General features: G+C 40.7%; 1 protein-coding gene across 2 annotated transcripts in view; it reads right to left on the bottom strand.

Annotated features, from left to right (window-relative positions):
• LOC135482658 (eukaryotic translation initiation factor 4E transporter-like) overlaps nt 1-22,619 on the bottom strand; it is a 270,349-nt gene that overhangs the window by 41,990 nt on the left and 205,740 nt on the right. For both annotated transcript variants that reach the window (XM_064762908.1, XM_064762909.1), the window contains exons 15-16: nt 17,861-18,281; nt 6,863-7,084 (exon numbers count right to left, since the gene is read on the bottom strand). In XM_064762908.1, the coding sequence (XP_064618978.1) occupies nt 6,863-7,084; nt 17,861-18,281 (643 nt within the window). The remainder of the gene's footprint in view (nt 1-6,862; nt 7,085-17,860; nt 18,282-22,619) is intronic.

Below are 22,619 nucleotides of genomic sequence, written 5' to 3'. Positions count from 1 at the left end.
GACATTGGCAAGACGGCAATTGTGAAAACAACAAACAACAAAACCAGCGAGTACAAACAGCAGGGGAATGTGGCATTCAAATTGTTGGTCAAGTCCCAAGCCTACAAACTGGACTTGCACGAACTCCTCCGATATCCACTCATGCCTGTGCCGTCATCAATTGGGACACCAGATGGGCATCTTCTCAAGACGGACAAGAGCAACGGCTTTCACAGTCTTGTGAAAGACACAGAGGATGCTTCTGTCCCTCCTGATGAACAGACCATGCACATTGAAGATGGGAATGCCATATTCCACTCAATGAAGGAGCTGCCAAGGACTTTCAAACAGATCTGTCAGAACATGCTATCCATTGCAGCTTCAGCCAAGACAAACGTGATTTTCAGCACTGTCAGTTACCTGCCAGACTTGATAAAGTCATTGGAGAGATCAACGCGTGGCTGTGGAGAGAAACGTCTTGTTCATGGTGAGAAAACACGAAGACCAGAGAACTGGAAGGAGTTCCTCAGCAATGATGAGAACAAGATCCAACTCACTGAATTACTCCTGAAAGTTTGGTGTGCCCATGAAAATCTGCCCAAGTTTGACGAGAAGAACCTGGTTCTGGTTTGCAAGGGCAAGGCCTACCAACTCGAAGCTGTCAGTGGGAGGATATTGGCATCTGAAATCCCATCTCTGGACTCAACACAAGAGGAGACGGACACACGAGTAATTCTGTACTCATCCTATGCCCAAGAAGAAGGATACAGCTTCGTGCGTGTTCGAAGTCCAGACACAGATATCTTCTTCATTCTGCTCTACTATGCCCCGAACATGAAGGTTCAACTCCTGTTTGATACTGGCACAGGGAATAGGAGGCGACTGATTGATGTTATGGAGATGTCGAAGGAGTTCACCCCAGTATACTGTGCTGCTTTGCTTGGCCTCCATGCCTTCAGTAGATGCGATACCACAAGTGCCTTCAAAGGAATCGGCAAGGTGAAACCTCTGAGGACTTGACAGAAAAAACCAAAGTATCAGGAAGTCTTCAAATGCCTTGGAGAGTCTTGGGAGGTTACCAATGACCTCTTCCTCACTCTTGAAGAATTCACCTGCACAATGTACAGTACGAGTACAAAGACCAAGGAGGTGGACTGTCTCTGATACGAAATGCTGCAGTCAAAGTGTGGTGGAGCATTGGATTCAAAGAAGAACATAGACCTCTCCTCCTTGCCACCCCCAAGAGTGTGTCTTCAGGAGCATATTAAGAGAGTAAATTATCAAGTAGCAATCTGGAAAAGAGGTCACATTCCAAAGCCGGAAATCCCACATCCAGCGGAGGATCATGGTTGGACGATTGATGACGGCCGACTGGAACCGTGTTGGTTCAAAGGAACTGCACTGCCAGCAAGTATGGCAGACATACTTGAGAAGACCAAAGAGAATGAGACAGCAGAGAATAGCGACAGCAGTGACTTTGACTAAGAACTTGGTACCCGTATCTGTAATATGCATCATTTGCATTGGCCATGGTTTGTCACCGACATCAGGGGGTTAATCCTACATATTGCATCTTCAGTTGGTATTCCCGTATCTGGATGTATCTGTGAAAATGTCCATTTGACTCCTTGATTATGGTGTACAAATATGTAAATGGCATGTACACACACCACTCCTAGTACATGCTACTTCCATGACTTGACCATTTTGACCCTTTGTATTTGCCTAATTTGCATAATTCAAGAGATAATTTAGGTGAATCATTTAAAATGTTGATTGTTTGAAATGTAAAATGAAGCATTCATTGAATGGTACCTAATTGTTGATTTTGTTGTGGCATACATAACTCATAATCACCTATTCCTTTACCACAGATTTAAATCAAAATTTTTTTTACATTGACGAAATTCGATCCATTTGCGTTAATCACAGCGGCATCAGTTTTGAAAATAATTGAACATTGGTGAATTAAATATGTGAAGGAATGTCAGTTAATGATATTATAGGCTCCTAGCTCAATTGTTCCAAATTTCAGAACCTCGGGGAACATTTGCAGGCCCGGCTTCCAGATTTTAGGCATTCCCTAAATTTCGTGACCTTTTGACCTCTGTTGACCTACATATTCAGTTAATTTGCATATTGATTATTTTGAAGTCTAGAGTAGCTCAAGACAAACATTTTGATGGGTCATACACTTTCCTATGATAAACCAGTCAAGAGGAAAGTCAATTTAGATTTCTCCTAGCCCAAGACTGGCCGCAGAAAAAAAAGGAGCCACGCCCACAAAAACACCCAAAGAGTGGCATTGAGTCCCTACATTTTCCATGGCAACATAAAAAATATGAAAATATAGATCAAATACTACAACTTGCATGCATTTTCATCAGTTTTAGGGGGGGTTGCAAGGTGGGCCTACTCAGCCCATGGAAGCGAGATATTGTTCTTCTTACCTTTTTTAGTTTGGCCCCCTGGTGGCCAAGACGAGAAACAGGTCGGACCGAAATTCCATGTCAGAGGTTATATGACGTAGGGAGTCATATGTACCAACTTTCGAGTTATTGGCTTTAGCGGTTAAGAAGCATGCCATAGTTACTCACAAACAGCCAATTGATGCCACTTGAACACTGTGACCTTCAAAATTAGGTCGTATCAAAAACCTGTAGGATTGCTTGGAGATCCTACCTTAAAAATGCTATTGAAAATGAGTCACTTATAAGAGAGATATCACACTTTCAGTTTAATGCCCAGTGAAAAGATTTCCCAAGATTGTGGGGGAAAACCTCTTCTGGGTCTTGTTTATGAAAGTATTTGCCGGCATATGCGGATATTCATTAGGCCACCAGGGGGTGATAAATCATGACAATTAACCAAATGCAGCTGACCTAGAGGTCCAACTTCAGTCCGCTCTCAGTATAAACAAAGCATCTTGTTACATTTAACAGCATACCTATTTCATTTACAATTGCCTGATCTGTGCATGGTATAAATTGGTGTGTGTATGCTGTAGGCCTGTATCTCAAAGTATGTTCGGTTTTGCTAAATGGGGGAATTGATCATTTTGATGTGTTTTAACTCTTTAGATAGAACCCTTCACGGTCAGTATTTCTTACCCTGTGCAGTGCTGATTTTCTTTCTCGATATTTAATTCCCATACCGCCTTTGGTGCTCGCAAATGTGGTGCTATTTTACAAACATTAAATCTTCCTAAAGTGGTGATGTTCCGTACTGTTTCTACTTTACTACATTCCTAATATTCATGTGATCTATTGTAGCTAAAATACAGTAACATCATGGACGAATGAACTAGTATGTCATTGGAGACATCGTCTCCCGTTTTCCTTTAATTGCTCCATCTTCACGGTCTCTATCTGTGTCTACATATAGACATAAATGGGGAGGAAGAACTAAAGAACGCAACTACGCAACGTGAGAACTCGAAACACAAGTATCATCGAGTATTTTCAACCCTAAGTTTGTTGGTAAAATCTGTGACCAAAAATTTCCAACATGGCGGTCACCATTCGACGCCGCCGTTGGCCCCGAGTTGGGACAGGTGGCTGGAAGACTTTCACTTAAGCCGGCTACACAAGAGGGATTTCTCACCAACTTAGTTGGTTTTAAAATTAAGAACAGGTGCACAGGTGATTTGAAGTTGAGAGTCGTTCACCCACTCCCACGAAAGACATAATCGCAGCAATATTTAGGTCCTGCACTATTTTTAGGTCAAAACCTTGGTCAAGGCTGAGTGAAAATATCTATTATTTCTGGCGGGGAAATCTTAGATCTAGAAACATGGCTGCCAATGATTTTGTTGTGTACAATGAGAGGAAGAAAAAGAAGATTTTATCTATTATTATTATAAAAAGTATCAGTGAAAAGAGGAAAAGGAGAAATCGATGGGAAAATAGGAGGTTTTGGGCAAAACCGTGGATTATGAGAAGGTACAGCCTTGGCGCCTATAGGCCTCTATAAAGATAAAGAGTCAAAATATGGCCCAACTATGTTGTTGACTGAATCACACGGGGAAATTTCTACCCCACACTCCTTATATAAACAAAAAATCCTTATATAAACAAAAGATGTCGTCGAGAAATAGAACAAGTCGGTAGTGCAGCCAGCAACTCCAACCAATCGGGCAAAGTATCAGTTACCTGGTCTGCGTTGCAAACACACGAAAGATTTGAGTTGGCCGATTCCTGTTATGAATTAAAATTCCAACTAAGTTGGTGAGAAATCCCTCGTGTGTAACGGGCTTTACACGTTGGTGCCGGTAATCAAGGTTGGCAGACTAATTAATTAATTTGGTTTGAGTATTGGGAGAAGGGGAGAGTCTGGGCGTAGCTTACCGGGTATATTTGATAGTCCAGTCACACGCGCCAGTACATTTTCACGCCCCAACACTTGATGCGAAGATGATAATCAGCCTGGAGACACTTTGGGTATGTCCAGATCTAAAGTGGCAAGAGGCATGGGCAGGTGGTAGGTAGACGGTTGGAAGTGCCCAGGGTAATGCAAGGTAGTGTTCACCGGGCGGCGGGGGGGGGAGCTGACGGTCGTTTCATGATTTGACTCAACTCGAGTCTGGATGACGAAAACTTTCCGCCAGGGCTTTTGAGATATAAGCAGCCTTCCAGGGACCTGAATCTTACTAATTAAATTAGTTATATATTACCAATTAATTCCTCAGATAAAAATTGCTAAGATTTAAATTACAAGAATCTAATCAGAAAAATCTTAGTAATTTTTTTCTTAGTAAGAAATTATCAGAAAAAAATTACTAAGAAATAAATTACTATTAGAAATCTTACAAGATCTTACAAAGATTAATATTGGTAAGAAATTAGCAAGAATATAACTGATAATAATTTTCTTAACAAGAAATTGGTAATTTCTATGTTACTAATTTTTCATCAAGAAAAATCTTGGAAATAAATTGGTAAGATAAATATCATAGCTATGAAGTGTACATTATTTAATTATAAAGGCTCTATTATCTACATATGTGTGTATACTTATATACTAGGAGTACGGAACTATATTTGTATCAAAGAGTTTTGAGTAAATTCATACCAATAACATTGATTGACAGAAGGCTGCACAAGAGAATAGCATTATACTGCAGCCCGGGTATCGCAGTCGGCATGCCAAAATTCCACTAATCTGAGTTTTAAGGGTTTTTTTATCACCACACATTAAACGTGTGTGTGACAAACTAATAAAATATGGGAGAAAGATCTTACAAATATCACTTCTGGACAAGAAAGATGAATGGTATGGTCAGTTATATTCAGTGAAAGTCTTTTCAAAGATAAATAAAAAGATATATAATCGCAAAAAAGTTATGAAGAACATTTTTAAGAAGTTCCATTATGGGTATCGAACCTGGGCCCTATAGGTGACAGGCCAATAGCGTAACCATAAGTCCAAGAAAATTTCTTCTCTGAGAATAGGCCAAAAGGCCTATTATGCATCAGCAATGTGTGGTTTGATCCACCTCAATATCCATCCACTTGCTCTTGACTTCAGTGAGTTGGCCTGATCGATTCATTAGTCCTATTTTGCCATTAGAGATGGCACTTGACTGGTCCTTTTCCCGGGTCCTTCTGACTTACAGTTTTTGTCCACGCTAAGTAGAGTAAAATGAAATGGTCTAGGGACCACGTGCTCAAATCGGGTAATGTAATATATGTCATTTGCAGTGGATATCTAAAGATTTTGCATTTTCATTGCTCAATGCACTAGGCTAAATCGCTATCAAAATGTTGATCAGGGGTGTCTTCAAGATGTTTAGGTTATGTATTTTCTCACTGTTATTATTTTATAGTGTGATATTCTGCACTTTTTGGGGCAAAATGGTGCAAACTTTGACAATTTAGATAGGATCACCATTGTGTGGCTTTTATTTTGAATGGGACAAGTGCCATAATGAAGGGTGTAGTCTCCTCTGTTTGGTCATAGAAAATGATTCCCAGGCGAAATTGATGTACTGCAACTGGTACATTGACGGCCAACACAGGTCGTGTTGCGACGTTGAGGCTCAACGCAAGCGATATTAACAAATTCAGCTCGCTCAAGAAAATTGGAATGGGCATTGATTAAGACAAAACTGGTATAATTCTGAAAGGTGTTTTATGACTGGTTTGATGACATTTATTTCATTATATTTGTATGCGCATTGCTGAGCATTGACAATTCTTAAACACTGATGAGTTTTCTGAATGCTTTCCCGACGCTGGACTTGTGCGTCGCATCATTTTAAAGACTGGTTTGAACTACCTAATTTGACCCATATGACCTTGAAAGTAGGTCAAATATAAAACTGGGGTATCATTTGAGCAGTGTCCTCAGTAAAAATTGCATGATCTTAGCTAGCATAATCCAAACAAAATTTCTCACAGGAAGCACCCCTGGGGCCGAGCGTAGTTTGATAATCGCCAAAACTGCCAAAAGGCACAATGGCACATTAAGACCTTGACGATACGCCTCTAGCCTTTATGGGCTGAGGGGTAAACATTTTTCCAGGCAACTTCTCCGTAACCGCTTGGTGGAGAGCACCGCAACTTTCAAGGATGATAGGTGTTGAGATTGTGCTTGTGGGGTTAGTTTTTTTGGTAACATAATCAGTTTGCATAATAAAAGAAAAATCACTGTGGGGAAGCCTCTAAGTTTGCCCCGAGAACTCATGACACCTCCAGTATTTCTATTTTCTTTTTTACTAAAAGAGTTAATGCTAAGTTTCCCGTTCTATTAATGACTTAGCAGGACGACCAGAGACGGAAAAATGATTTGACCTGCAACCATTGAGGGCAACCTGCACTCATGGTAGGTGGTCATTTCCCTGCAAACAACTGGGGAAGGAACCATAAAATCTAACTCGGCTTACCTTTTACAATAGGTCTTCCATGGCTATGAGATTGTTGCAAGTTTGGAGTTAAAGGACAAGTAGTTGTAGGAGTCTGGGGTGCAGTAGCTGCTACAGCACCTTGGCCAAACAGTGGCCTTGCCTGCTTAACAGAATGTTGGGGACTACCGGTCTGGCCACCCATCTGGTTTGAGCGTCGTGATGGACTTGCCATTTGTTCACTAAATCGTTGCATTGGAGAATCTGAAAATATTTCAAAGGAAAATTTAGTCACGAGAAGATGATGAAAGACCGTTATTATCAGTAGAATAAAATTGCCAGGGTCCATTCTGCTCACTGGATAATTCGGTAGACAATTCAAGCTGGTTAATTAAACATGCTAATAGAATATAGCCAAATAGAAATGTTATGCCATTCTACCTCCTTGACCTTGAAAAGTGCGTCAAATCAAAACCCACTTGGCATTTTATACTGTAATCATGATATAAAATTGGTGGCAATTGGGCAAGTGGTGGTGGTGGTGGTGGTGGTGGTGGTGGTGGTTGGGGGGGTCACTCCATCCATTTCACACATGAGCAGGTTTGAACTTATTGATTGATTGTAAGTCCTGCGACCTGTTCAATTTCAGTCATCATGGCATTACATTGTCTGTTAATCATCTGTTCACATGTCATAAGGTGGTGTTTGGCAAATTCAACTGAATTCAAAGTTCAATTTTAAAAAATTGGCGACTTGGAAATCCAGTTACGAAAAGGTCAACAGCTAAGCCACATCAATTATTGCGCATTCACTTTAGGTAGAGGTTCTCGGGTCATGAGATACAGTTGAAACATTCAGAAAGTGATGACTTGAAGACATCACGGTTGGGAAATAGGGTAGGTTTCAAAACCAGAAGAGTAGAGGAGTTCGGTATTGATTCATTTAGTAAATTCCAAGTAGTAGTTGGAGGCAGTAAGCTCTTAAAATAGACTAGGGCGAGGTTGTACACAATTTAAAAGAACATGTTCAGTCTGATCAGGCTTCTAAATAGAGTTTTTCCCTTCATGTGGCTATGGTTATCCCTCTTGAAGGGGATATGAGTCGTAGTTCCACCTATCATAAAACCCCGTGTTTTTTCAAGACCCGTGTCTTCGCCGTGTGTCGAAAAACCCGGGGCGCACTTACACCTATCAGTGGTGTTAGATAATGGTGAATAGCCCCGGCGACAGGTGCGCTGTAAGTAGGGAGCTCTCCTGTGTTTTTTTCCCATTGGAGGGGGCGCAATACCGAGGCAACTACACCGCACCATCTGTCGCTGGATCTTAGAACTTGCAATTCCCGTGTCTATTCAGATTCCACCTATCAAAAAACCCATGTTGAACACGGGTCTAAATTAGCACCCGATTAGCCCCATCGAGCTCGATGGGGCTAATAGACACGGGGATTTGACACACAAGTGTATTTAGACACGGCAATTCATAGGTGTAAGCGCAAAAGACACGAGGATTTGATAGGTGGAAGTACGACTTTAACCCTTTTGTTACAGCAAGTACATGCCAGTCCTTTACTAAGCAAAATTAAGAGATTTTAGGAGCTTTTTTTCTGGTGCTCCATAACCAGATGGGGGTTAAGACAAACAATTTGTTGTAACTAATAACCCATTAGCTTAACTTCAATTTCTAAAAAAAGTACCAATTGATGCAAATTACGTCACGTGACCTAATTAAGTGCAAGTCCACGATAGCACCAGGCAGTGGGTGATAAAGCAATTTCACAGATTTCATTGATATTTGGTGGGTGGAGCCCCTTAGGTGAGATATGAAATCGTGCCAAATATTTCACCGATCCCTCCAACAGGGGCTGAGATATGGGTCGGAGCTGATTTGGGGGTGATTTTGACCTTTTTTGATAGAGATCTTAAGTGGGGATAATGAGTGACCATGCACAGGAAATAGATAGAATATTGGATTGACCTGTTGTTATGAGTGAATGCATTACAAGAGCTACCCAAATACAAAAAAGCATAGCCAAATGACCTTCGATGTTGTTGTACTAGGCCTACCCCTACCCCTATCTAAAAGGGGTCAATGAAACATGGTGAACTTTCAGCCCGGATATCTCACCCTTTGCAGGGCGTTGGGCAATGGTTCTTTGCCTGTCGGATTCTTTATGATGTCAAGATTTAAAATCAAGAATAAAAACTTTGTCCGCTCTGTTCAGCTAGGAATGCCAAAGCTTGAAAGTTCGGCCAAATTTGATCATTTTGGGCTGTCGCCACCTATTGGGAATGATTTGAACTAGTATGATTTTCTACAGAAATTGATTATACATGTATCACCGATATCCCTGCGGGAGATATAAGCTTAGGGACCATCTCAACAGTATTTTGAGGCCAAGAAGACTAGGTCACCCAGTGTTGGGGTCTGACCCCCTCCCCCTCAAATTCCATTCATTCATCAAAAAGATCAGGTAAAAAATGTCAAGTATGCTCGAGGACAGAAAAAAAGAAACTTCAGTTCCAAAAGGGCAAAATAGACACGACAGTGGTGAATGGCACAGATGATTGAATGTAGTATTATAAACATTATAATATACTGTACTACCTGGTCCTGGTTAGAGGTAGAGGAAAATGATAAAATGAACTTCAGCCCCATCCCCACTTCATATGGCAGAACACAGCCTTTCTTTCAGATTGTGCCCATTTTACTGCTGGGGTTAATCCATGCACATGCTCCAGCTCGGAAGTATAGCTTTATATTCTAAACCAAACTAGAAAGGATTATTTAGCTGAATGTTGCTTCTACTGTACTAGATGATCCATCACAACATGTACATGCTACCAGAAGTACCTTTGGTGTCATCAGGGTGGTGAAAGACATGGAGCTGAACAGTCATTGCATCGGCAAAAATATCCGTTATGTCCAATCACAGGGCTAGGTACCCATGTAATACAAGGTACAATGAAGAACTGTTTGAAGGAATAGGTAAGGCCCCCTAAGCCTAACCTGAGGTAGCGTGGCCATCGGCTTCTCGTTTTATATTCGTTAGTTTCAGCATCATTTCTTCATTTCAATACAAATCATGGCCTACTTCCAGCCTTATTGACAGAGATGGATGAACAACGTGATGTATAAGATTATTTTCTTTTAATATGAAAATATGTTATCATAGACTAATTACAAAAAAGATATCGCTGCATCGAGAAATAATACTCTTTACATGATGTGTACATGGGCATATACATGGATGTGGTATGTCACCACCTGCAGAGACCATGGAAACAAAAAATGGAATAACCACTTTGAATCAGACCAGCACTCACAACAGCATTAACCATGCCAACAAAGACTGGCTCACTATTCAGAAATTCTGAAACACGTAAAGTACTGTCAATGGTATTAATACTGCTGGGCAAAATCGGGAACATGTCTGAAAATTGCACAGATTCGTAACTGACATTCCTGATAGTCTTGACTTCTGAGGGTTACTCGGGTAGGCACCTGCCAGTGCAAAGAACCAGCATTATACTGAAACTTCCTCAGCCACTGTCCACCAAGAGATACTGGTCATTCATCGATACATGCACGCCCTTCATACTCACATTCTCAATTTTCAAATTTAAAACCAAAATAAGTGGAATTTGGGCTATGGATTTTCACAGCAGGCTTCACTGTTCATCAACAATAAACCACCAGCTAGGCTATTCTAACCACTGTGAGGGGCAGTAGTCATGATCCTCTTATGGTACCGGTATCGTACATTACTATTGTTGACTCGAAATGCTTTCTGAATACAATGCACATTATTATTGTACACTCAAGAGGATACTATGCTGATTAGTGCACCCATGATCACTTTAGTCAAGGGTATGGCAAGCTGCAACAAGATTGAGAGATTCACGCTAAATGCAGGGGCATGGCGATCAACCCATAAGCTACGCAGCTGAATGGAGTGATAACGCTAGATGGAACGAAAAGACTTGACTGAAGACTAGCTGTCTGCAATCCAATCATGATAAAATGGTTCCAAACGAAGTCATCAAAACCAATGAGTTCATAGGTGAAGTTGGTTATACTAGTATCCCTACTTCTGTCATAACCTTTCTACGAAGACTGTAGCGCTTGACTGTCTCCTGGTGTACCTCTTTTTGGGCATCCTCTTGTGCCTCATCTTCCTCGGAGTGGCCCGAAACTTCTGAAAGCTGTCCCTGCTTTTGTTTTGCAGAGAGGCGACTGAAGTAGGACATGACCTGTGTTGAAGTCAGCCACTGATCTTTGGGAAACATCATCTTCAGGCGCTTTGCAACGTTAGTTGGATTTTCTTTAAACCCAGTTACACCTTTCATAAATTCCGCATACAAATATCTTCGCACTTCTGCAGAAAACCGTCTTGAGGTATTCTGTCCTCGAAGAGCCCAGCCTGCAAAAAGCAAAGATTGTTCTGAATCTGCATCTGTCTTGCTCCGTACTACAACAGATCCGGAGGGTTGTCCAACTTTGGCTATGGCACCAACTCGCCCAGCCCATTTCCGCTTTACCTTGTCCATCACGGTTTCCTTGAGTGTCACACTAGGCCAAATGTTCTGTCAGGTCCTCTTGTGCTTTGAAAAATCGGTCACATCCATTTTCAGGGCTACACCAAGCTCACCTCAAGGTCGATAACCACAATCACTGTACCCACTATACTTTCCTCTGTACTAGAACATGGTAGAGCCTCATCATAGGCGGAGGAAGTGCCAGGCTGAAAAAGCAATTGTGAACTAAAGCAAAGAGTATGGACAACAATCTTTCAACATAAATGTACGTCACTGTATGTAGAGTAAACATGGCGTCTCGTCCAATCATCTCCATTGCAAGAATTTCCTATTGGCATGTCCAGCCCATGACATGAATATCACTGGTTACAATGCAGATTTTCAATGCTTGAACTTTTACATTGTGACCTTGAAATTAATGAAAATTGAAGAAGGCATTTTTTTGACAAAATCACTCTCCTTTTATTCAAGGAAAACATTTATACTCATTTATACAGGAACATAGCAAGCCGGGTCAGGAGCTCCTTCAGCCACTTGCTTACCTTCTGTTCCGTTGAGATATTTGAAGAGGGATGAGGCCTGTGCTGTTCTTTGTCGCAGTCTTTACAAATAGCTGCAATAAATATTAGAATGAATGAACATGAGGTGATCGAGTGTAGTCATCACCATGGGTGCATAGCCTACATTGTAGGAAAGGCAATATCATGATATCAAGAGGTTTGTTGTCTGGTTGGAGGCGACAAATTTGTTGACCCTCGCTGGGACTCAACCTCAGAGGCACATATGACACGAGCGATCGATTCTCCAGGTGTCCTCGAGAAAATAAATTATTTTAGAAGGCCCTTCACGACACAGGCCTTTATTAGTAGCCCAAGTGCAAGTATAGTACCGGTATATAAGAGATAGCTAATGAGCTGATGAGCCATTCATAATCAGAGCTAGATGCTTACCAGAACTAACAGGCAAAATAACTCTCCACTTCTCGAACACCATCCTGGAATCTTTTTGTGGGCGTCTGGTGGAAGTGACTTTGTGCCTGCGGTATGGGGTGGGGGTGCCCTGGTACGCAATCACCAGTAGTCCTGAGCACCTGTTGCTGCTTATGTATATTCTTCCCAGATGTTAGGAGGATTATTTTGACAAGAATAAACCAGAAGAGACCAGAGGGCATCTTCCAAATCCATCATGGAATGCAGTGCAAAATACAAAAAGCAGCAAACACCTCGCAATATACATGCAATCACAAACTCATCTTAAAAGCGGCCAAAAATTTTATTTCTGTAACTGAAAATAGGGTCCCATATTGATCTCCTGTAGAAGTGGCGTTGCCCAACACTCTGCAAAGGGTGAGGTATACCCCGTGGAAATATGCTATCTTTTAACTTTTTCACGATAACGTACCCAAAACGTGTGCTCTTCCGCAAAAGGGGGTGAAATCTATGATAAAACAAAAATGTTCAAAAATTGTCCATGATGTCCCCTTTCCAATGATACCAAGCAAAGTGGACTTCTTTGTCCAGAAAGTTTTTTTTTAAATAAAAACTTTTTGTCATTTTCATCAAAACTGTGCATTTTTTCTAATGGTTAATGCATAGAAAAAAATAGGATGAGTTAATACCCCCCATTCCTGGCCAGTGTGATTTTTCGCCGAATGGCTTTGCCTGCCTTCATCCTACCCCAAGACCAGTCCATGGTAGGAATTTGAGCCAGAACTGTTGACCCCCCACTTTATCACTTTTTGCAGATATTGCCTGGTTGTGAATATGTTAAGTGTGGACTCACACTTAACATATTCCTTGACTCTACTTCAAGGTTATTTTTCAAACAAAACCTCAAATGGAGCAATTACCATTATTTTAGTGATCCAAAAAATTCATGATATTGATTGCCATGGTTGTTGTGCATATTTCAGACAAAAAATAATCGAACTACAGGGTGGCCCAGAATTATTTTCCCTCACACAATGGATACACAATAGCATACTATTATCCAAAGGAAAATAATTCTGGGCCACCCTATAGAGGCCTACGGCCAGAGAACTTCGCTTGGTCAATCTGGTTGTAAGAATTCATATAAAGAGCGCGACTACGATTTGAAGGTTTTAACAGTAGGTTAATCTTACTAGTTGCGATGGTGATCCGTGGACTGTCACAACCCAGTAGATGCATGGTCCAAACCAGTATTTGCAGTCTGGACCTTTACACCTAATCCGTTGAAATTCAGCAGGAAACAAGTCCAGTTGATGCATGGTCACCACCTTGAGGCAAGCAGTAAAGGCAGTCTGGGCATTTACATCAAATCCTTTGAAGTCTACATCAATCCTTTATAAAGTGCAGGTTGAGACCAAGCAGCTCAGATGCATAGTCACAACCTAGGGACCAGTAATAGTCTGGGCCTTTTTAACAATTGCTTGGAAGTGTACGTTGGTTGTGACAAACTAGTCCAGTGAACATGTTCCAGCGTAGGCCGGGGGCAACCGTTACATCGGGGACAACCAGTAAATGCTAGGTCAGGACCAAGTACAAAGGGTATGACTGATAGCCCGCATTGATGGCGAGTAAAAACTCAACAGATACGCTGATTTTTTTTAAAATCAACTGCCACATAATGTTTTCTTTATAGAGTTGTAAGTATTACAGTGACAGAAATAGAATGAAATACTAGAATCGACTAGTTCTTCTCATGACCGAGTGAGCACTGATGTTGAAAAGCCATTGGAGGTGCAAAGTGTTCAGTTCTATGAGTGATGCGCAGTTCGTCCTCTCTCTCGGTCATCTGATTCTATGATGTGGTCAACGAAAAACATTGAAATGCAGCTGTGGATCATACCTGTAAAACATTGAGAAAACACTTTAATTTTGCTTACCAAGTTATATAAGACCAACAGACACTAACTAGGTGCTCATGATCAAGGAAGTTCATTGATATTATTGAGAATATAGATTCAATACCTTTGATGATAATTTAGCAGGTTTGTATTCGTGTGTACATTTACCAGCCATACACACTGCCGATACTTGCTACACAGTACATTTCTCCAGGGGTGATTGAGGGAGATGAAAACGATCTTTAAAGTGGTTGATTTCAATACTCATGACAAGTTTACAGAGAATTCAGCAATTATTTTCAGTGAAAGTATATCCCATGTGCAGAGCCTGGGTGATTTTGAGTCATTCATATGTGTTTTGAACGCACATTGTGATGAATGGTTCTTGCCTGAATTCACTATTCTGTTGAATGGCAATCCACCATTGCTGCTTTCTCGGAACTTTCGGATCATCATGTGGGATGGATATTGCATAAATTCTGACAAACTCTACTAAAAATTATCATTATTCTGTTGTTCAACTATAGTCTATTTCCGAAGAGAGTGTGGCGGCTACATCAAACAGACCCCTGCTGAGCAGCCACTTAACTTATCAAGTCAGCCATAAATATCTGGGGCATCCCCAGCCTCTCCTTGGAGTTTCAGGTAGCTATGGCCTGTTCTAAACTTTTTGGAATATAGCATTTTGATTGCTTGCATACATTTATGTGTAGATGATAAGTGGATATAAGGCATTCATATGAACATTTTACTCTAAAATTCAGAACAGGGTATTGTTTTGCTTGGAAACAGCGGACCTCACAGTTTACTGGGAATTTCCTGTCTCGGTCAGAGTATTTATAGCATGGTTTGAGCTTTCAAAGTGCTTACAATGATGTAGGATGTGTAGCAACATGTAGGTAAACTTAGATTGAATCGGAATGAATTAATGGTACCGACCGGTACAGGCTTCTGGGATCTGAAGATTGCTTCATTTTGTTTGAATCATCAAGGTTGACTCACTGGTAAAATCAGAATGGGGTTTAGCCACTTGATAGCATAGTAGGACACATGTGGTGATAAGCATAACACTGCATTCCAATGCGATAGCTACTGCCTTTGTGGATGGTTTGCCGCCACACTCTCTTCGGAAATAGACTTTATAATTAACCCCAGCTAGAGATACGTGGGGTGGTTTTAATACAACCACACTAAGGCCTGATGAATATTGTAACGTTTTCGACTGGCTACTCAGCTGGTGAGTCCTTGCCCTCCCTCAGCCCGGTAGAAGAACTGAGGTGGACTTCGTGTGGGAAACGATTCAATTGTGATGAAGCCTCGTAGTCTGAAGATGAAAATGACTTGAACACTTGATGATGTGCAGATGATACTTTTAATATTTTGAGACGGAGCTCATCAAAATAGGGGTTCCTCTGTTGGTGGCTATTCCTGAACTGAGAAACCTTGCACAACCAACAGCTGGCTAGCAACGCCAAAACACATACAAATCAAATCGGGTAGGCCTATGTACATGATATAAGAGTTCGATTATGCCTATGATTATGTCTTACAAATAGTTGTCCACACGTATGAAAACGTGCATGAATCGTGGTAATACTTTACATTGACAAATGCTTATAAAAGAACATCAGAGAATCAAGGCCAGGCAACAATATTTCAAGTCGAGGATTTGCTAAATCTCGAAACACAAAACCTGCGACACCACGACAAGTTTGCTTCAAAAGATGCACATTCTCCCAATAATCACCATTACTAATACCACCAATTTATCTTAATATCATTTTCTTGGCCTCTGATGAGTTGATTTTGACTGATGCAGTGTTTTAACACGATTTTGAGGGCGATTACTATCACGAAAATTCACACTCACCGTGGTTTGTAGAAAACTGGCGTGACAGTCTTCTTCGAATAAATACGTGATATCAATTTAACATTTTCTATTACACTAACTCAATCAAATTACTGACAAAATCATGGCTAAGAAGTGTCATAAAACACTGAAGATCGTTAACAATCGTAATGTGACATCAAAAACTGAAATATTACTGAACTAACTGAGCACTGTTTCACCCGCTCATGTCGACGTCACTCGATATTAACAAAAGCGGCTGGTGCACTTTTGCCACTAGTGCACATGCGCAGCAACCACAACTGCTTCATTGAGCTTGTTGATGAGATGAAATTTCACATGATTTTAAGAAGTAGTCTGGTACTAAAGGCTTTAACGAAGAAATGCCAGTAATTTAATCTAAATGAAATGGTCCAGGGACCATGTGCTCACCACGGGTAATGCATGTCATTTGCAGTGGATATGGGAGAACAGTTTCTGGCTAGTTTCAGCTGTTTTGATTCCATTGAATAATATTATTCTTCTCGGCTCAATGGCACAAAAGCAAATTACCGGTACCATCTAAGTATAGCATTTTGGTTATAAAGTTGACTGAATTTCAGGGTTATTGGAGAGTGTTCATGTCACATGGAAATTGGTTTACATCTGTTGAACGGTTTAGGAGTAATAGGACTTAGTTGGATTTTCAAGATGGTGGCCTGGCGGCCATATTTGTCTTCAGATTTGACTTAAAATTTGGGATATCAATAAGAGTAGATAGATACATAATCACATGAAGTTTGGTTGCAATCAAATTATTAGTTTCGGAGTAATAGGACTTAGTTTAATTTTCAAGATAGCCGCTTAGAAAATCAGGGATGTTGTAGAAGGTACATAGATATACAATCACATGAAATTTGGGTGCAATCCGACTTTTCAATCCGTTTACTTTTCAAGATGACCGCCAGGCGGCCATATTTGAAGTCCGAGCGAGACGTATTTTTTGGGTAGAATAAAGGGTCCCTTGATATATGTTCCCACAAGTTCAGAACATTCTAGCTTAGATAAAAACGAAACGTACTACTATCGGTGATTAAGTGAACTTTGACCTCTATGACCTTGAAAAGTAGGTCAAATCAAAAACCCGGGTGATATGTCATTTAACCATATTAGATACACCCACCATAAAAATTTTGTCACTCTACGTACAACCATTTTCAAGTTGGCCGCCTGGAGGCCAGAAAGTAGGGCATATTGCGAAAAAGAAAAACAGGTCTGAGCATATTGCCCAAAGCTACCATCACACCAAGTTTTAGCCATCAAGCCCTAGCCGTGACGAAATGTGCTACGCTAACGGACGACAATGGACGCTACGGTATCGTATAAGGTCCCCAGAGGTGAGCTAAAAAGCTTTGGCAGTTGAAAAACGTGCTGCTAAAATAAAAATATCACTGCAACTACAGACAGACAGACGGAGAACCAACACTGCGCCATGGTAAAGACTGTCAGGCCAAAAAGGTGAATTTTGCATAACAATGGAAAAGAGCCAAAAGAGATTATGCAAAAGCAACTGCATTATTTTGCATTTTTCCCTAAACACTACTGGACAACACTGAGGACTGGTGCATCCAACAAAAAGGATTTCCCAAGCAATATATAACTATCATTTAATTGGCTTGTTTGGCTGTAAAAAGTTGATAGATAACCCTTTCCCTCTTTCGAGAAAACTTGCTAATTAACTCAAATTCTAGATGAATGTTAACTTGGCAGGAACCTCCAAAATGAGTCTGAGGGACAAGATTGATTGTTGGTCAGTGAAACTGAAAAATTGTCATTAAAAAATGTGTTTACCGGTGGATTCAGAAGTTTCTCTATCCTTTCCTGCTTTGTCTGACGCCATCTTGATAATAACTGATGTGGGCGTGAAGACAGTAGGTGGTGGCTTAGCTGACACTGGTGTTGAAACACTTGTCTGCATGTGCATCTGGCTTATGCTTGTCTGCATCTGCATCTGGGTCATTTCAGTTACTGTAGGAATTGCTGCTATGGACATGGTGGGAACTGGCACTGAAACGCTTACATTACCACTACTGATAGTCATGGGGACAGGATTAGGAGACTTGGCCCGAATATCCTGCTGCTGTTTCTTCATGAAGCGCTCCTTCTGGTCTTCAAGCTGCTTCTTTATCAATGCATTCTGCATGATTGCCTGAGTGTGGTAAACTAACTCTTGTGGTGATGGAACACGTGCAAGAACTGGTGACCTAGAACCCTGAAAAAAATAAAAGCAGGCGAGGTTACACCAGTATCAAAAAGACTAGAGGCGTTTTTATCAAGGAGCTTCACCTGGTCCATCTAGTTGTACATATAACTTCATATAATGAATGTGATAACAAATTCGAAGGTTGTGACAAGGTTGAATTTATGTTTGGAAAGTATTTTCGCAATTTAGAAAATTTCCAATTCAAGTGCACACATCCTTACAAAAGACCTTTTCACTTGGTTTAGAGAGCGAGTAGGAAGACACAGGATGGAAAGTCTTTTTTACCCGAAGGGAAAAGAAAAATTTTACCCTGGTGTAAAGTTGACTCTTTGGACGAGTGTTAGTATAACCAAACAATGCCAATTCACACCATCAAGCCCTGTGTCAACTTGTTCAATGAGGCTTGGGCAAATCCATGCCTAAGCAGGCCATGGTTTTATGATGTTGTTTTAATAGCAGTAGTAAGCATGGATAAAGCTCCACTTCATTATGACAATCTCGAGCTCTTCTCCGGGTATGCTTTATTTAAGTATAATAATGCACTAGTAAACGCTCTTCTCAGCCATCCATAATCCTCAGCAGAAGTGTTGTTCCTAACTCTCATGTCCAAATATTCGACAAACATGAATTTAAAATTGCTTTCTACCACTGACAAGCATGGATTAGGCTCGTCAGGGGCAAACAATCTATAGATCCAAGTTTCCAAGTTTGATATCTGGCTATCAGGGTCGCTTGCTATACTCATCTTCATAATTGATGCAGTGACTGCAGGTCGTGATAAAAGGGAGTGTACTATAGCAGCAAGACCTTACAGACAAAGGCACGAGAGTTTGCAGGTAGATAATCCATAATTATCTATTTTGTGTCCAATTTGTAGCCCTTGTGCTAGAGTAAATTCCCCAAAAATTCATTAGACAGCAATCTTTTTAGTCAAATTGGCTTGGATGGAGGCTTTCCAAAACACTTCATTATCTTATTCAATTCAATGGTTCAGACCATGATGATGATAATGGCACCATTGAATTGCTGATCGCTGCTTCTAACTTTGAAACATGAGCCATTCGAACCACGGGCCTTAATGAAAGGGCCATCAGACAAAGCCTTTGCCCATGATCCACCCTCAACTCTGTCAAAATATTGTGCAATCCCGTGCGCCCCGTTAGCGAGGCCCTAAAACAACCAATAATGTGGTTAGACCAAAGACCATTTCATACAGTTGAAACAACAATTGGACCAGCGGAAACTTCATCAATACAATATGGTTGAAACAATCAATAAATTTGTTGAACTGTGAAAAATACCACTTAGTTAAAACAATCACTTGATATGTTGAAACAGCAACAAGAGCAATAGTTAAAATCCCAATTATATCGTTGCAAAGGCAGCAATACAATTGGCGAAGATTAACTATTGAGATAAAGTTGACATGTCAACCATGTGGTTATGGTTATATTAACTACTGGATTGTTGTCCCTAATCGAACTACTGGATATAGCTCAATATGACCATATATTATAGTTGATTTCAACCACTTAGTTTTTAGTGTGTAGGTGTAGATGCCAGATGAGAATTAGCATGCGATGTAGTCGACATTAACCCTTAGTGGGTCAAGATGTTTGTTTCATGACTACCGCAACCCATCACACAATGAATCCACTTTTGAATGAAACGGCCAGGGGCCATTGTGCTTACCGTATAGATATTTGGTGCTTTGGAATTCATCCAGGTTAAGAAACATTGTACATGCATAGTATATAGGTCAAACCAAAGTCGGTATGACATGTGATGTATTGTTGCTTGGAGTAAGTACCATAAGAATATCATCAAAAACAAGTCACTAATAAACGAGATATTGCACATTTTACCTATTTTAGTTTGGGCCTCCTGGTGGCAAAGTTGAGTAACAGATCAGATCGAAATTCCGTGTCCGAGGTTACATGTCATGTGTACCAAATTTCAAGTTCATAGCTTTAGTGGTTAAGAAACATACCATATTTACACACAAACGGCCAATTCACACCATTTGACCTCTGTGACCTTGAAAAGTACGCCACATTGACCTGATTTTTTGTCAACATGTAGAGCTATGTAACAGGTGTCTACATACCAAATTTTAAAGACTATAAGACGAATAATGACAAAACGTGCCACTATCGGTGAAATTTTAGAGTTTGACCTATGTGACCTTGAAAAGTAGGTCATATCAAAAACCCGTATGATATGTGATGTATCCTTGCTAGGGGTACCCACCATAAAATTTTTGTCAAAAACAAATCAGTAATAAATGAGATATTGCACATTTTAACTTTTCGGTTTTAGCCCCCTGGTGGCAAAGTCAAGAATCAGACCAGAGGGAAATTCAGTGTTAGGGTACATATGACCTTGAGCATAATGTATACAAAGTTTCCGGTTCATAGCACAAGCGGTTAAGAAACGTGCCACAGGATACAACGGACAACGACGACGACGAAAACGGACACAGAGCTATCATATAGACTCGCCTACGGTGAGCCAAAAACCTGGGGTCGACATGTCTTCATGCCCTGGGTTCGTATGCAATATCACTAGATTACAATCCCGCTCCCAGTAGCACGTGGTGTACTCATGTTAACAAATCTCCAATCGCGTACCTGCACCACAAAGAGTTGCTCAGCACAGGCCTAAGCGATGCATTTGCAGCGCGATGAACACGGCGGGAAATGTTAAGAAATCACTTCCTTGGCTCTCTGAAAGCAATTAATTATTTTCGCCTTCAATGCAAAGGTTATGTGCGCATTCTGTAAGCCTATGTTATTTTCCTAGTGGGAATGCTGGGGACAACCAGTAACTTGGTCAGGACCTTTATATATATGTATATTTGTTTGATGTGTAGGTTGTGACAAACCAGTCAGTTGATGCAGGGTCTTGGGGCAACCAGTATATACAGTCAGACTTTCACAGCAATCACTACTATAATGGACGTAGAGGTGTAATAGTTTGTAATCTAACTCCTCCGTCAGTTTAGATCGGATGACAACAAAACTTCTCCTGGGAGTCATCATTGATACAGAGTATGTCTTGGCAGGCTTTAATTTTTTGTTGCTTCCATACGAGGGCATGTTCATCATCTTAACCCTTTCGCTGCGCCGCTCAAAATTATTTCAATATTGATTCCTTGCTGCCCCAAAAATACTGTGAAAGCCAATTTTAACATAGGTAACTTTGAGGCCAATATACAGCCTGAAGGAGAAGAGATAGAGCTTTGGACTATTGGAAAAGGTTGTTGGGGACAGCATTGACTTTCAAATTATGCATTTGTCAATCACCTGAAATTATGTTAATTAACTAAATAACGCTAATTAGTATTAATCAACGAGGAGAAAAACACCATTTTTCATCTTGACCCAGGCTATCACTATCATCCCCCTCGGACCCTGAATCATGCACACTTTCAATCCCCATGCACGCTGTGTACATCGGCATTATGTTCAGAATCATAATCACTAATCAGACTCGTCTTCTAACGCCTCGAATTCACTATTTCATCAATTATTGATACTGCAGTTCGTCGAACACGTGACTGAGGCATTTAAATTTGTTTACAAAACTTTGGACTCAAAATATCGCCTAAACTTTGAATAAAAACACCGAAGTTTTCACCAAGAAATCGGAAGTTCTAGCGGTAAACAACATGGCAGGACACCTAGCGACAAGTTACTGTACTAATTTGCTATTGAAAACATCGTCTGATTCAGGTCTCTCCCAAGTCGCAGTTCTGCGTACATCCGCACAGATCGGAAATTTTTTTTGGTCGCAAAAATGCGTACATCCGCAGCGAAAGGGTTAAGGTAGATTGTCAAAAGTCAACAGAAGTTCTCATAAGCATATGGGTGTGTTTTCTTTGAGTCAACAGCGCGGAAATATACCGAAATAAAACCAAATGCAAAACAAATATCAGGGTCAATTGTTCAGGTACCTGCCGATGCTATTTATTCTCCAACTTCATGTTAATTTCAGTTGCTTTATTCACTTTTAACTGAGAGAAACAACCCCTCTGACCAGTTGATGGCTTTGCATGTGACCATTTGATCCACCAATACGCAACTTTCTACTAGCTAGCTCTTTACACAGAACAAGTTAAGGGATCTACATGTATTGTGCTTTGTCCCGTTAAAGCATACATGTATAGCCCATAGACTAAGCTATTTTGGGAGAGATTGAGAACATATTCTTAGTACAGCAAGTACCCCGTGGGCCTGATGGGGTGAAAATGTTCTAGTCGAAGGGATATTCAGAGGGACCCGATAGGCACATTGTTTATGGATGCTGCGTTAGCCAGAGCTAGCCCTTGATTATGAAGGGACCTTG

The sequence above is a fragment of the Lineus longissimus genome, chromosome 2 (genome assembly GCF_910592395.1).
Source record: "Lineus longissimus chromosome 2, tnLinLong1.2, whole genome shotgun sequence".
Classification (NCBI taxonomy): domain Eukaryota; kingdom Metazoa; phylum Nemertea; class Pilidiophora; order Heteronemertea; family Lineidae; genus Lineus; species Lineus longissimus.
This window is presented reverse-complemented; position numbering and strand designations above follow the sequence as displayed.